Source organism: Lemur catta, chromosome 8 (assembly GCF_020740605.2).
Source record: "Lemur catta isolate mLemCat1 chromosome 8, mLemCat1.pri, whole genome shotgun sequence".
Lineage (NCBI taxonomy): Eukaryota > Metazoa > Chordata > Mammalia > Primates > Lemuridae > Lemur > Lemur catta.
The window spans coordinates 2,572,348-2,587,218 of NC_059135.1; the positions used below are offsets into that span (position 1 = coordinate 2,572,348).

Below are 14,871 nucleotides of genomic sequence, written 5' to 3' on the forward strand. Positions count from 1 at the left end.
GGTGAACGAAGCACAAGAGGTTGGATAGCCACGCTGTGATTGCGTGGTCTCGGCCTAACCCACAGCACAGAGTGAACTGCCTGCCGACATTGCCCAGACCACTGCCGGCCCCCCCAGGCCTGCAGAAGGGCCGCCTGGCTCCAGGCAGACCCCTCACCCCAAGTTCCCTGCAGCGCTCAGCTCCTGTGCCTCCTCCCAGGGGCTGGGATTTAAGCGTGTAACGATTCCCACTTGAGGATTTCCTTGTGCCCACTGTTCTGTGAGTACACCCTGAGGACAGAGCATACCAGGCCCGGGGGCGTGCGGGGTGGGGTACGTGCCGCGGTGTGGAGACTGCAGCCACTGCGGTACTGAGTGCAGCGTGTCAGTTGTGCTCTGCATTTGCTCCCCTTTCTCACAGAGGCAGCGTCGCCCTCCAAAGTGAACAGCCACGCGGAAGTTAGCACTCACCTAACCTCACTGACATTGCCCCGCAAGGCCGAGAGCGTGGTGTCCCTCACCAGCCAGTGCAGCTACAGCAGCACCATCGTTCACGTGGGGGACAAAAAGCCACAACCGGAGTTAGGTATGATTGTGGGCTCTTTGATCGGAGAGCAATCTGATTTTAAAAATGAGACGTTTGACTGCTTTCTTAATTTTTCTTTAAGTTTATCTAAGTGCAGAAGAACCGTACCATATCCCAGTGAGGGGGTTCCAGGAAATCCAGTTGCATAAAATGCAGGGCGGGGGTGTGGCCAGCCAGGGCCCAGGCACCACACCTGTCCAGGTCCCCGTGCGCTCTGGCGCCACCTGGTGGCAGTTGTCTGCTCCAGCATCAGTAGGGAAGGGTGGGTTGTGGGGCAGGAGCCCCCTTGAGAAGCCGGGAGCGAGGCCCACCTCCCTTTCCCTGGGTAGGCTGGGGGCCTTTCCTCTGCCCTGCCTTGCAGAAGGTGGTACCCATTAGCCCTCCTTGTCACGTGCAGGAGCCGGTACAGGTTGCAACGGGACTTCCAGCCAAGGGCATTCGTGGCTGAGTTTTCTTGTTCTTCAGAACACTATGATCACAATGAATCCTGAATTCATTTTAGGGAGGTGATAAGTACATGTCAGAGATGCAGTCCCCAAACACTCCCTTGCAGGATGGTCAGTGGGCCCCGCCTGTCCCCTGTCCTGTCTGCCCCCACGGCCCCACAGGGTCTCTACTGCCACTGCGCATGGTCCTGAACCCAGGAAGATTTACTTTGTTGTAGTCTGAGCCCTAAGGCCAGCCTAGGGGTAAGCCCTGAGGTTCCTGACCTCTCAGCTTGCGCAGCTACCTGGTCCAAGCCAGCTGGTAATCAGGCCTGTCTGTCCACTGTTTTTGCCTTTCACTGTGAACGTTCTCAGGAAGCTAAACAAGGACACTGTGAATTTCATCCTTATGCCTCAAGCATCATTAAGTGATTTTATAAGTGAATGATTTGTCTTGTTCATAATTATAGTGTGTGCCTGTAGTCTCAGCTACCTGGGAGGCCGAGATTGGGAGGATCACTTGAGCCCAGGAGTGTGAGGCTGCAGTGAGCTGTGACGGCCACTGCGCTTCAGCCTGGGTGACAGAGCAAGACCCCATCTCTAAAAGGAAATAATAATTTAAAAATGAAACACCAGGGGCACATGGCTCAGAGGCCTGGGTGTTGTGTTGCAGAGACGGTGGAAGATGCCGTGAGCGGGCCTGATTCCCTAGACTGCCTGGCAGCGCCCGCCCTGCCCTGCGGCCTCGGCCAGGAGAAGGACCCCTTCCGGAAGCTCGGCCTCACCAAGGAAGTGCTTGCAGCACACACCCAGAAGGAGGAGCAAAGCTTCTTGCAGAAGTTCAAAGAAATAAGAAAACTCAATATTTTCCAATCTCACTGCCATTATTACTTACAAGAAAGATCCAAGGGGCAGCTGAGTGAAAGAAGTAAGTAATAACACCTGCTTTAAAGCTGAGCTTTTTAGAAACTTTGTTCCTAATGGTACTGAGTCCAGTGGGGGTTTCAAAATGTGGCATGTTCCTGATTTCAGAAGCGTTAATTTGCAAGACATCTGTTGGAACTTCACTGGCGATGCAGTCTGTTTCTGTGGACCTTGCAGCCTGGGGAGAGCTCTCGGGATGTAACCTCATGTCCCCCGGGGAACAGTGCTGTGGAGACCGGCTGTGTCCCAGGCTAGCCCCTGTGGCGTGCAGAGTCTGGGCTGGTCGTTGCTGCTGTGTCTGACTTCCCTTGCCTGGGAAACTGTAGGGCAGGGGCCCCATCTCCACCTGCCCACCTAGACGAGACCCTCAGAGAGTCAGTTAACTCAGCCCAGTGACGATGGGCATTTGGAGCTGGGCTCCCTCTGTCCAGGAGAGCTGCCTGCCTCGCCGGGCCAGCCTCGGGGCTGGGCTCCCGGCTGCAAAGTTGGGCAGGGCCCATGATGTGTGAAGCTGCTCTTTAAGCTGAAAGCCCCTGGGGGCTAGTGACTAGCCTCTTCACCCCCTTTCTGGCCCAGGAACCGGCTCCTGACCTCCAGGACCTGTGCATAGCCCAGGCCTGCGTTGGTCAGACGAGCCACCCTTCCCTTAGCGCCCTGAGGCACTGGCACAGGGATCCGAGCTGGTGAGCCCAGGAGAGACAATCCCACAAAGACCAGCTCCCCGGGTGTCTGGGCAGACACTGAAGGGATGTCTAAGAAATTAAAAAAACCTACAGCCTTCTTAGGGATTATGCCTTTTCTACTCTTTTCTTTCTCTCCATCTTCCCCAGATGCAGGGTTACTGCCAGGCCATAGGGAGCTTCGTAGAATTTAGAAAAAGGTGCCTCCTGCAGCCCTGCCAGACCCAGATGTGTTGTCCCAGAAATCCAGTGCCTTAGCCACGAGTCCCACTAGGGGACAGATTTCTTGTAGGAAGAACAGCAGATAAAGAGGCTGAATCGCAAAACCTCCACTCACTAGCAGTTTGCCTCGGGCTGGCCCAGTTGCCTTCAGCACATCACAAAGGCGTAGATGGGGCTCCTTGGTACAGGTGACAGATGCCCCCAAACACCTACTGCCAGAGCCCCAGCTTACTCTGTGAGATGCGAGAGGAACCAAGGTTCCCTGGACCCCGCCAGGGGGCATTGGGGAAACACCCAGAGTCCCTTCTGTCACCAGCTGAGTCCCGCCATCGTCCTGGAGAAAGCCTGTCTCAGCAGCACTTGTCATTAGAGAGGAAGAATTTGGTTCCGAAAGCAGACATTCCTCTCCGGTGCTGCACTGAGGCTTTATTTGACGGGAGAAAGAGGAAACATCTCTGTTTAAGGAACAATAGTGATAAAGCTTGTAAAACTGAAAAATAAGGAAGTTAGATGAGGTCAGTGGGTCTGCCTTTCAGATTTCATAAACCAATTTTTTTACCCAAATATTGGGGAACAGCAGAGACTTGCCTGCTTATTTATTTATTTATACAAATAGTAACGTTTTACCTTTTTAAATACCACTTATTAGCATTTCATGAAAGAAAAAGAAATTTTAATACCAGAGGAAAAGAAGGAATGTGATCCTACAATTAAGGGCTGTCCTTCAAATTGATTGGATTTAGTTTTATGGAAGACCTGTTGTTTTGCCCTGACTTTTCTCACTTTACCCGAGGAGCAGGGGAAACCATAGGTGGCCCCTGGGCTGGCATTTGGGAACAAAGGACTGTGGACCTAAGCGGTGCCTGCAAGTTTCTGAAATTGTGCAGGTCCCTGAGAACGGACATAAAGGGACTCACATACGCTTTTAAATTTTAACTGAGGTGGTTTCTCCATATTTTAGCTGCCTCTGGACTAAGAAATCCTTCTGGAATAGATTCATCTTGGAAAAAAGCTGGAAAAAACAGAAAACTAAAGTCCAAACGGCTCAAGCCTCGAGACTCCTCCGAGAGCACTGGGTCTGGGGGTCCCATGCCCCAGCGGCCGCCACTCGTAGGCCTGAATGCCACTGCCTGGTCACCCTCGGACACGTCCCAGTCCAGCTGCCCCGCCATGCCCTTTCCCGCCCCTGTGCCAGCTTATTCCCTGCCCGTGTTTCCAGCGGCAGGGACCGTGGCGGCCCCACCTGTGGCTCCCCACGCCAGCTTCCCGATGCCTACGGTGCCCGTGGACGCCCAGCACCAGTTTGCAGCCCAGCCCCCGCCCTTCCCTACACCCTTGGCCCCTGTCGTGGCATTCGTGCTGCCCAGCTATTCCTTCCCCCTGGTGCCCCCTAGCCCGCCACAGGCCTTCTTCCCCGGCCATCCTCACTTCCCGGGCCACCCCACCCTTGTGTCCGAGATGACGCCTGCCTCACAGCCCGAGCTGCCAGGCCAGACCTCGATCCCCAGACAGCCAGACGCTTGTCCGGCCACCGCAGCCACCCCACCATCGGCGGCGGGCCGGACCTCCCCGCCACTCTTCCAGTCCCGTGGCAGCTCACCCCTACAGCTCAACCTGCTGCAGCTGGAGGAGGCCCCCGAGGGTGGCGCTGGGGCAGTGGGGACAGCAGGAGCCACAGGGACAGCAGCTTCGGGGCCGGACTGCAAACCTGGCACTTCTCGGGACTGGCAGCCAAAGGCGTCTCCGACTGTAAGGATCTCCTGATGCTCCTTTCCCAAAGCAGGCCGCGCTCCCCGGCACGGGCACGGCTCTGTGTGCGTTAGGCCTCCACCAGACCGTGGAGGTTCCACGTGAATATGTGTGCCTGAAATCAGTGCTCCCCAGTTAAACGATCCTGTCAGAGTACGTTATTCGGAGCTTTTTATTGTCCAGGGATCTGAACAAAAGATGATAGGTGGTCTATGTAAATACAGGGTCCAGACAGTGACTTGTTGACAGTATTTATGGGCCTCAAATTTCTTTTCTTTTTGAGATGGGGGTATCACTGTGTTGCCCAGGCTGGTCTTAAACTGGGCTCAAGTGATCCTCCTGCCTCAGCCTCCCAAGCAGCGAAGACTACAGGCTCGCACCACTGCACGCACCTCTGGGGCTTAACTTCTTACATGACTCTTCAAAGATAAAGTTAATGCTAAAAGTCAGGTTCCTCGGAGGGCAGTGCCAGAGAGCTGGCTCAGGTGCCCAGGGAGGAGGAGGAGGAGATGGTGCTTCCGCAGCTGGAAACCAGCGTGACCCTAGTTTCCGCCCTCTGAAGCCTTAGGGTCACCCCTGTGGGATTCTTAATCAGTTCATGAAATTGTAACTTTATTTCCAACCAAGCGCTTTTGTGTTTCCAAACGAGCTGGGGTGTGTGGAAGCATTAGCCGAAGTGCAGCCCACAGGCCCTCAAAGGAGGGTGCTGTCTTAGGGGTCCCTGCCTTGCCCGAGTGCTGGGGGCTCCTGCGTGAGGAAGTGGAACCTCGGAAACATATGGGTTCTCCCAGTGCATCTCCCACCTCCTGACTCTGGTTTCTGGGGTCCTGGGCCCGTGGGGGGCAGGGGTGCCCTCCAGGCCAACCCCTCCCTCATTCCCAAGGCAGCCCCCCCTCGGCAGTGCAGCGCCCCCCACTGTGAGGGGCAGGCCCAGGGTGCCACAGGGGTGTTCTCCCAATCCCCGTCGGCCGCACAGGGCCAGGCTGCGGCTCTTCCCCACAGGGACCCAAGCACTGCAGGCCTTGGTGCGCCTCTCCTGAAATTCAGTGTGATTGGATGCAGTCATAGCGCACCAGCGAGGTCCTCACTGTGGTCCCAGTGACCGTGTGATCTGCTCCCGCGGCACATGAAGGAAGGACACATGTCCCCTGAGGACCCCGCAGGCCACTCGGCAGCTCCCCCTCTGCCCTCACCCCGCTGATACCCCAGCCTCGCCATGTGTTGTGTCATGACTGAGCCCCCTGAACAGCGATGTCTTCTTCTCCCTGTCCCTGAAGCGCCGTGAGCCCTCAGACGCCCAGAACAGTGACGCCCTGTCCACATCCAGTGACCTGCTGAACCTCTTGCTGAATGATGACCTCTGCTCGGCCTCAGGCTCGGCGCTGTCTGGGAGCGCGGCCTCTGCCACCTCGGATTCGCTGGGCTCCAGCTCTCTGGGCCTCAACGCTTCCCGCGGTGGGGCAGGTATGTTGGTCCTGGCGGCGTGGGCCTGTGTCGGGCGCTCGGACATTGCATGCGCCAGGGTCCCAGGCTGACCTGTGCCCAGGGCAGGTGCTCTGTGCCCCTGGGCATCCCCGCAGCGCGTGGGGTCCAGGCACTCTCCCCAGCCAGCTGCAGTGCGCAGCCCACCTGTTTGCTTCCAATTGCCGTGTCACTGCGGGCCTCACCCTGCCAGCCCTTCCATGGACCGTCCCTCAGACTCCCCGGGGAGTGGTTTACCTTCCTGGGTTGGCTCCACTTGTGTGGACACAGGGTGTGGACCACCGCAAGCCTTTACTGACTGGGATCTTTCCATTGTGATCTGGAACCGCCATAACCAGGAACGCACACACGGTCCACAAACCTAAGCTCCCGTCCTTCCCTGGAGTGGGCCTGCACCTCACCTGGGCTCAAAGGCCTCTCTCCTAGGGGAGGCTGGCTGCCTCCACCGTAGGAAACCACACCTCTCTGTGGTCTGCGCTGAGGCGGGAGACAGCGCCGGCTGGGGAGAGGGGCCGAGGCCCAGGGCGCGGCTCCACTCGAGCTTCTTGGGGTGCCCAGGAAAGATCCCCCCCACAAGGTGCTGGTGGATGTCCTGTGTTCTGATCTCCAGATCCTCCCAGAATTGGAAAGAGAAGGGGAAAACCCACCAACACAGACACTTGTTACCCATTAAAAGTCTTCGGTCCTCTAAAATTGTCACAACTTTACATAAGCACATTAGGCAAGGTTTAAATTTTGTATTTTCAAGGTTTTGACCCCCCACATTGTGTGTTTTTAAAGGCAGCAGTGACACAAGTCATACCAGCAAATACTTTGGGAGCATCGACTCTTCAGAGAATAATCACAAAGCGAGACTGAGCACAGGCAGAGAAAGTGAGCACTTCATCACGTACGTCCTGCAGGACCCCATCTGGCTGCTGATGGCGGACGCGGACGACAGTGTCATGATGACGTACCAGCTGCCTTCCCGGTAACCACTCGGCCTCTTCCTAGGAACCACAGAGAGCTGGGTTTAAGGAGCTCCCAAAAAACAACATGACAGGGCAGGACGCCACTCTGAAAGATCTAGATTTAGTTGAGCGCAGCAGAGAGAAGCAGGCTTCCCTCTGGGTGACGCCAAGGGCCAGCCGAGCCCTGTGCAGGGACGTCCTGCAGTGGGCAAGGAGGGAGGCTCGGCGCTGATGAAGCATTGGTGCCAGGGTCAGCTCTTTGGCTCCGCTGCCCGTAACCCTGTGGGGTGAATGAGGTGTCTGTCAGTGTGTCTTAGAGCTGAATAAGCCAAAGGTCGAGGTGGGTGACCAGCCCAAGGCTGCCAGCTGTTTGGTAGTGACCTGGCTCTTGCCCAGGCTCTGAGTCCATGTCAGGCTGCTGTGTGGCACTAGGTGTGATCCCTGCCCTTGCATAGCCCCCCTGGCAGGGGAGGCCGGGAGGGAAGGAAGGAAGGATTAACCCTGAAGCCTCTGGTTGGCTGGGGGAGACTGCATCTCCGTCTCTGGGGCGCTGCAGTCCCGCCCAGTGGTGGCCGGGGGCGGGGGAAGGTTGCTGACCCATCATCTGGGCAGTAAGAATTTCCCAGATTAACCACACCTGTGCAGAACCAAGGCCGTGGGGCGAGGCCACACCTGCAGATGCCCCCAGCCCCACATTTAGTTTATGGTAAAATTAAGTCTTGACCCTCATTGTCATTTTAATGGAAAGACTACAGGTTATTTACTAGGGAGATTAAGTTAATTTAAACAGGGTGATTTATTTTAAATGGAAAGAAAATGTACATTGAACAAAATCATCATCTAAAACTACATTATTAATATTCAAAGAGTTGATAAAAAATGAGTGTATTCTTAAAAAAAAAAAACCTTAGAACATTCTGAAGCTTGCCTATTTCTAAATATTTCGTGAAGAAATTTGGAAACGGTGTTGAAGGAGGACAGAGAGAAGCTGAAGCTCCTGCAGAAATTCCAGCCCAGGTTCTCGGAGGCGGAGAGGCGGGAGCTGTGCGAGGTGCATCCCTGGATGCAGACGGGCAGCCTGCCCGCGGCCCTCGGCGTGGCGGTAAGCTCGCGGCGCTTGCTTTCTGCTGTGGCGCTAGGAGCACTGTGATGGGAGCTCTCGGTACTGTCTTCATAACTTTTCTGTAAATGTAAAACTTCTAAAATTATTATTATTATTATTATTTTTTTTTTGAGACAGAGTCTCGCTCTGTTGCCCGGGCTAGAGTGCTGTGGCGTCAGCCTAGCTCACAGCAACCTCAAACTCCTGGGCTCCAGCCATCCTCCTGCCTCAGCCTCCCGGGTAGCTGGGACTACAGGCACGTGCCACCATGCCTGGCTAATTTTTTCCGTTTTTAGTTGGTTGGCTAATTTCTTTCTCTTTTTAGTAGAGATAGGGTCTTGCTCTTGCTCAGGCTGGTCTTGAACTCCTGAACTCAAGGAATCCTCCTGCCTCGGCCTCCCAGAGTGCTAGGATTACAGGCGTGAGCCACCACACCTGGCCTAAAATTAAAATTTATTTTAAAAAAAAGTACCGTGAGACTGCTAAGTCTGCTTGGAAGAAGTCTCCTCCGACAGCTTTTCAACATTGTTTCTACAAAGGCTGAAAAGTCTAATCTCAATCCCTTGCTGCAAACTGAATGTTTTCCCCTTTGCTCAATTCTGTTTTCTGTTTTCAAAAAACAAGACCTCCCCTGTCATAAACGCGTCACTGCATCATGCTCCCAGGGGCAAGTCCCTCCAGCCCTTCTCTCCCGTGCTCCCACCCCAAGCAGTGCCACCCGACCACGCTGTGGAGGCTGCTCTCAGCAAGGCCTCGAGGTCCTCCAGCAGCTGAGCTGTCCTTTCCCAGTCCTTGTCCTGGGGGCAGTAAGCGGCAGTGAGCAGCGGGTGCCTTGCTCCTTGGAGCTCTGCCTCCCCTTAGCCTCGGCGCTGCTCTCCGACCCCCTGGTGTCCCCACTCAGGCTCAGGGTCCACACCTCTCTTCTGTCTGTGCTCCCCCTGGATCATCTCTCACCTACCGACTGGAAGTAGCACCTGTGTGCAGAGACGCCCCAGCGTCCGCCTGCGGCCCAGCCCTCTGCTGAGCTGCTCATTTCCCTCAGAGAACACCAGGCCCCCCACTTCCATCTCACGAGGGCAACTGCATCCTTCCCTTGCTCAGGCCACAGACCCTGGAGTGGTCCTGAACCCTCCTCCCAGAACCCCCCACCGCGTCCATTAGCAAAGTCAAGCTCGACCTTCTCGTCACCTGCAGTGCCACCACCCATGTCCAAGCCACGAGGATGCTCCGCCGGATGTCAGAGTAGCCCCCAGCTGTACTCAGTGTTCCCCGTGTCCCTGGGCAATCAGACCATGTCACCTGCAGCTCAGACCCTTTCAGCGCTGCCCCGTCTCCATCAGAATAAACGGTCGCATGGCCACAGGGGCCTGCCCTGCCTCACATCCCCCCCTCGGCTGCCTCGTCTCTTCCCCTCACTTTCCTCCCCAGCTCCGCTGCCTCTTGGCTGTTCCCCAAGAACCTGTGGCCACAGGATGTTTGCACCTGCCCTTCCCTCTGGAATCCTCTTTCCTCAGATGTGTGCGTCGCTCACTCTGTCTTCCTTCAAGTCTTTTTTTCCATGTGCCGCTTACTAGTTATCTGTTGTTGCGTAGCACATGGCCCTAACACGTAGTGGCCTGAAACAGGAGACATGTATTTTCTCTCCGTTCCTGGGGGTCAGGAGTTTGCGGGCAGCTTAGCTGGTGGCTCTGACTCGGGCTCTCTCCCGAGGTTGGAGGCAAGGTAGTGGCTGAGGCTTCTGTCATCTGTAGGCTGGCGGAGGCTTCCATGGAGGCCCACGCGCAGGCTGTCGGCTGTGCTGGCCGGTGGCAGGAGGCCTCACTTCCTTGCCATGGGGACTCCTCCATAGGGCTGCCTGGGTGTCCTTGTGACATGGCAGGTGACTTCCCCAGAGAACAAGAGGAAGCCCAGTGCACTCTCTTGTTAGAGGCAAAGCCCTAAGTCCAGCCCAGGCTGAAGGGGAGGGGGGTTAGGTCCCATCATCTGAGGGAGGGGGCAGAGAATGTGCGGACGTGTTTCAGAAGCACTGCGTCACCTTTCCCGTGGCCTGTCCTGAGCGTCCAGGTGAAAATCACAGATGTCCTCCACACTCACTGTGCACGCTGCTCCGTGTCAACACAGCACTCTGCCTTTTTGAGTATACCGTGGAGCCCTTCTTATTGAGGTCATTGTCCCCTCTCTTCTCCTGGAACATCATCTCCCTGTGGCAGGGATTTTTGTCCTTGCTGGCAGCCTTACGCTGACACCTGGTCACCTGCACCTTCCTCAGTTTGAACAACTGTTTTGTAACAAGGATCTCAGATCTCATGGTTGTTACTGATGTCACATTTTTTCTTTTAAGGAATGTATTTACTGTGAAAACGAGGAAAAGGGCAACATTTGTGTACCATATGAGGAAGATATTCCTTCTCTGGGACAAAGCGAAGCGTCAGACACCAAAGAGGAGGAAAATGGGCCCCCCTTGAGTCACAAGAACGAAGAACAGACATAACCGCGCCCCCCCCAACAGCCAGTGATCTACATTAGATGGTGCTTAGAAGAGAGAAAGATCTTCACATTTGTTTCTAATGAAATGGACACATATGTTGCTTTTTTGTTTTAGAAAAAAAACATAGTTTTCTGAAGGGGTGACTTAAAACTGTGGAGGGTGGGGAAGGTTGGGGAAGAAATACAATTTTATATTTAAAATATAAAGATGGAGTTTCATGGGATGGGGGAAGAGATTTTATTAATAATTGTTATTTAACTTGAGAAAGACTGAAACACCTCTGTGTGAGTGTCAGGGAAGCCGTGTGGCTCTCAGAAGTCCTTCACCTGTGACGAGCCCTGTCCAGTGCCCCGCCGCCCCGGTGCTCCCAAGGCACCCTGCCAGGCTGCCACAAAGGCCCAGGACGCCATGCCACGTGGGACTCCAGGCTGAGGACTCCGGCCTTTCCCAGGGTGTGTTTGATCAGATCAAATTCTTGGGGGCTGCTTTCTATCTAAATTTTCCTGTAGTCAGGCTAGATTTTTCTCTTTAATATACCAAGTGGAAATTACAGCCTCTCTTAATTTTCTTTCGAAGTGTTTCATGTTAAACGGTGAAGCATAGTTTGGCAAACCAGCAGCTTTGGCTTTAGGCTCTCTAGTGGTCGATATTTCAATCCGATGTCGCTTTTGTTTATAGTGAACAAAGTCGAAACATTTGCTCTGGACTAAAGGAGCCTGGTGGTTTGTGTGACCAGCTCTGTCAGATAAACACACCAGGCCCTCTCTGTACATCCTCTTGCCTCCTTCTCAGACCACGATGGCCAATATGAGGGTGAAAACACGTTACCAGTCATCTCTTTACAGTGACTTCCCCCTGCCAACTAGGCCTTGACCAAGACATTTGGAACCCAGTTGTGTGTGGTTTTCTCCCGGCAGAGAGCCGCTGCTGCCACTGTGAGTGTGTTCCCGCGGCTTCCAGCCACATCCGTGCTCACCTGTCCCACTGCACCTGGGCTCGGTGCCTGGCCCTCATCATTGTCATGAGCCCGAGATCACCTGGTGCAGCCTCACAGCTCTGCCAATATCACCAGAACCTTCAGGTCATTTGGACACTTAGGGGAAAGTGAGGTTGATCTGCCCAACTTTTTACAAAACCTCATGTCGCATCATATATCCCGAAGATTTTTCATTGGAAAATTTAATAATGGTCCCTGGTGTGAATGCAAAGTTACTACTGATAAAACAATTGACTTAAAATCGGACCAGTTCTATGAAGCTTAAAAGGAAGCAGGCTTTTCCTTGTTCTTTGATGGGGAAATGGCTACAAGAAAGGTGAAATGTCCTTATAATCCAGTTGGTTTTCATAGTAAAACTGTCTTATGCCTAAATGTTAATCTTATTAAAGGAACGCTTTAATTATTTTTCAGTTTACAAAGTAATGTCACCTTCAGATGCCCAAGATAAGGTTATAGCCTATTTTTATGGAAATTAGATGTTAGAAACTGCTTTCTGCTTCCGAAGTCAGATCATAAGGGTATATAGGCCATAATCTAAGGTTACATTTTTGTTACCTAAACACAAAACTGCCAAAATGTTCTAACTCTACTGTTATGAATGTTTACCATCAGCATTATTCTATCATTTAATATATGCTCTCTGATTGTTAACTGTGTAGCTTCAACGTGTGCTGAGAAGTTGACTTAATAGGGTCATTTTGTGATTTTGTTTACATGGGAGGCCAAGCGTCGAGTCATTTTCTTTAGTGTGTGTGCTTACATGGATGTTAAAAACTTTTTCTCTCTTTTAAACTGAGCCTTCTTTTTAATATATTCCTAAAAAAGGTATGTAAATAAGCTCTCAGAGTTTGTGTAATGATTTGTTGAGCCTTGCCGAACAAGTGGTTTGTTCGTGTGCAAACCAAACTTTCTTCACTCAGTGCAATATATTTGTTTGACTGCTTGTGTCTTTTTATGACCTTTTTGCCTTTTAGAAAATGGGTTAATAAAGCCAGTATATTTTTATTTTTAGTGGTATGTATTTTTAATATAGGAAAACCTGAATGGAGATCAAAGATTATGAAAAGATTTTTTTAAAAAAAGAACCCCAGAAATTCTGCATTAGGAAACCTTCAATCCCAAATGCCTCAGACGTCTCCTTTCTGTGTGTGTAAGAGAGTGAACTGTTCTATAATGCAAATCTAATCATGCAATCGCCCCACGGTCTTTTCACTTGCAAATTGAGGGCTGTGCTGCCTGGCTACACCCCTAGAGCTCCCCGACTCTGACCCCAGGCACCCACTCTGTTCCCTTGTCCCTGCCCCTGCTTAGCTGGCCCTCCCAACTGGCTGCCTGTGTTCTGGCCACCGGGGCTAATGGCTGCGAGGTCAGAAGGATGCTCTACCAGAAAGGCCTCGTGTCCCCATCGGGGAGGACACAGGCAATGCGGCACTGTCTCCCTCCCAGCCCTTCTTGCCACAGTGATGTAACCTTGTGAGACCAAGACAGGGGAGGCCTGAAGAGCCCACTCTCCCCACCCTGCCTCCCACTTTTCAAACCAGGCCCTTGGGAGTTGGAGCAGAGAGATGAATGGGTTTGGACCCAATGTCCAGCCTCCCAGAAGCTCCCTGAGCAGGCCCCTCAGCCTGGCTGCCTAACTCCAAGCGCCAACAAGGGACAAAAGGCATTGTCCTCCTTGGAAGCACAGGGGCCGCTGCAGACTGCCCTAAATGGCCAGCTATGGTTGTGTCACCGAACTTCTGAGTGCCTTTGGCAGACTCTTAATTGCATTTTTATTTACCATATAACCCCAACGGTGCCCCCCTCCTTTATTTCCAAACCAAAAGGAGATTCTCTAAGTCTCCTGGACAGACTGTCCACAAGGGGCCTGGACGGCTGCAGGCTGGCCGCTGCCTTTGTTCCCCATGGATTTATGGCCTGCCACCCCTGCTGCTAACTGGTCCCCCCAGTGGCAACCACGGCCCTGCCCAGCCTCTGCTGGCCTCTATTCCTGGCTCCGGGGGGATCAAAGTGCCCAAATGCTCAGGAAGTCTGTGCTCGGGCAAACTTTGAAGGCAAGATTGGCCCAAAGGACAAATGGCAGGAAGTATCAGCTAGGGCAGGCTGTGTGAAGGAGAGAGGGAGGGCTTGGTGGCCCCAAGACGGGGTAGCCAGGCTTCTGGGCCAAGCTAGTCGGCCCATAGACCACTAAAGGAAATTGAAGCTGACTTTGTAGACAGGACCCTGGGCAACGCCCAGTCCAAGCAAGAAGGGTTTTGCTCACTCGCACATCCTTTTCTACTTATGCTCTTTCCCCTCAAGACTACTTGGTCATACTGAGGCATACCCCAGTACTTAATTTTTCTTTCCCTCAACTCTAGACTGTATTCTTCAACTCCTCCCCCCCACACTGTGTCAGACAAGGCTTTTGAGGCCCTAGCCCTCCCTTCAGCCTCCTCCCTCTCCGGTGTCACCTGTCCTTTTGTTTTCACAAAGTCAACTTTATATCGTGTCCTATAACCATAAATAAGCCTTCCTTGCCTTTTCTATAGATTGATTCCAATGTTGAAACCCTATGAACAATGTTACATTGTTGTGACTGTAAAAGAATTGTCGGCTCTTAAGCCAAGTAATGTCCTAAGGTTACATTTCTTTTCTTGGGCAGCTTTTTGTTTTTCCTGGAGTTCCTAGTTGCCTTCCATTTTTTGCTTGCACCATTTGCCTCTGTTAAGTCCCCTTTCCCCCCATATACCCAGTTCCCCATCCAATCAGATGTTCTATTGGGCTCTTCCCAGAGGCCTCCCCCAAGGCCCTGGTCATCTAGTTCCAGTATGAATTGCCTTTCATGGAGAGCGTCCTAAAACATCTGTTCGGCCTTGTTCACTTGGATAATGGGAGGAGTATAAATCAGTTTGCAAACTCGAGAGTACAAGAAATATCACTGAGTTTGTATTTCCCTCTCACTTTTTCAAAGGAGTAGAAACTTAATTGTAGCACTTGGATAATGGGAGGAGTATAAATCAGTTTGCAAACTCGGTACTACAAGAAGTATCACTGAGTTTATGTTTCCCTACCTCACTTTTTCAAAGGAGTAGAAACTTAATTGTAGCACTTGGAGTCTCCTTTCCTGCGGTAATGTCTAAGTACTGAAGGAGAGTAGTCACAGCCAGCTACGCTCCCAAGGCACCCACCACTGCAATCCCCCCACCAGCTCCACGACGAGCAGTGGGACATGGGGGAGGGCAGCTGGGTCTCTGACCAGCCCAGGCAGGGTGGGTGGAAGCAGCTCAGATTTTTTCACACTCCTT

At 52.9% G+C, this 14,871-nt stretch overlaps 1 protein-coding gene across 2 annotated transcripts in view; it reads left to right on the plus strand.

The window, feature by feature from the left end:
- PER2 (period circadian regulator 2) overlaps positions 1-11,028 on the plus strand; it is a 39,070-nt gene extending 28,042 nt beyond the window's left edge. Inside the window, exons 17-23 of one of the 2 annotated variants that reach the window (XM_045558660.1) lie at positions 401-565; positions 1,664-1,918; positions 3,778-4,565; positions 5,843-6,029; positions 6,828-7,017; positions 7,949-8,099; positions 10,441-11,028. In XM_045558660.1, the coding sequence (XP_045414616.1) occupies positions 401-565; positions 1,664-1,918; positions 3,778-4,565; positions 5,843-6,029; positions 6,828-7,017; positions 7,949-8,099; positions 10,441-10,590 (1,886 nt within the window). In that variant the 3' untranslated portion in view covers positions 10,591-11,028. Of the gene's footprint in view, positions 1-400; positions 566-1,663; positions 1,919-3,777; positions 4,566-5,842; positions 6,030-6,827; positions 7,018-7,948; positions 8,100-10,440 lie in introns of those variants that run through there. The other variant, XM_045558661.1, reaches the window with a different exon arrangement.
- The last annotated feature ends 3,843 nt before the right edge of the window (positions 11,029-14,871 follow it).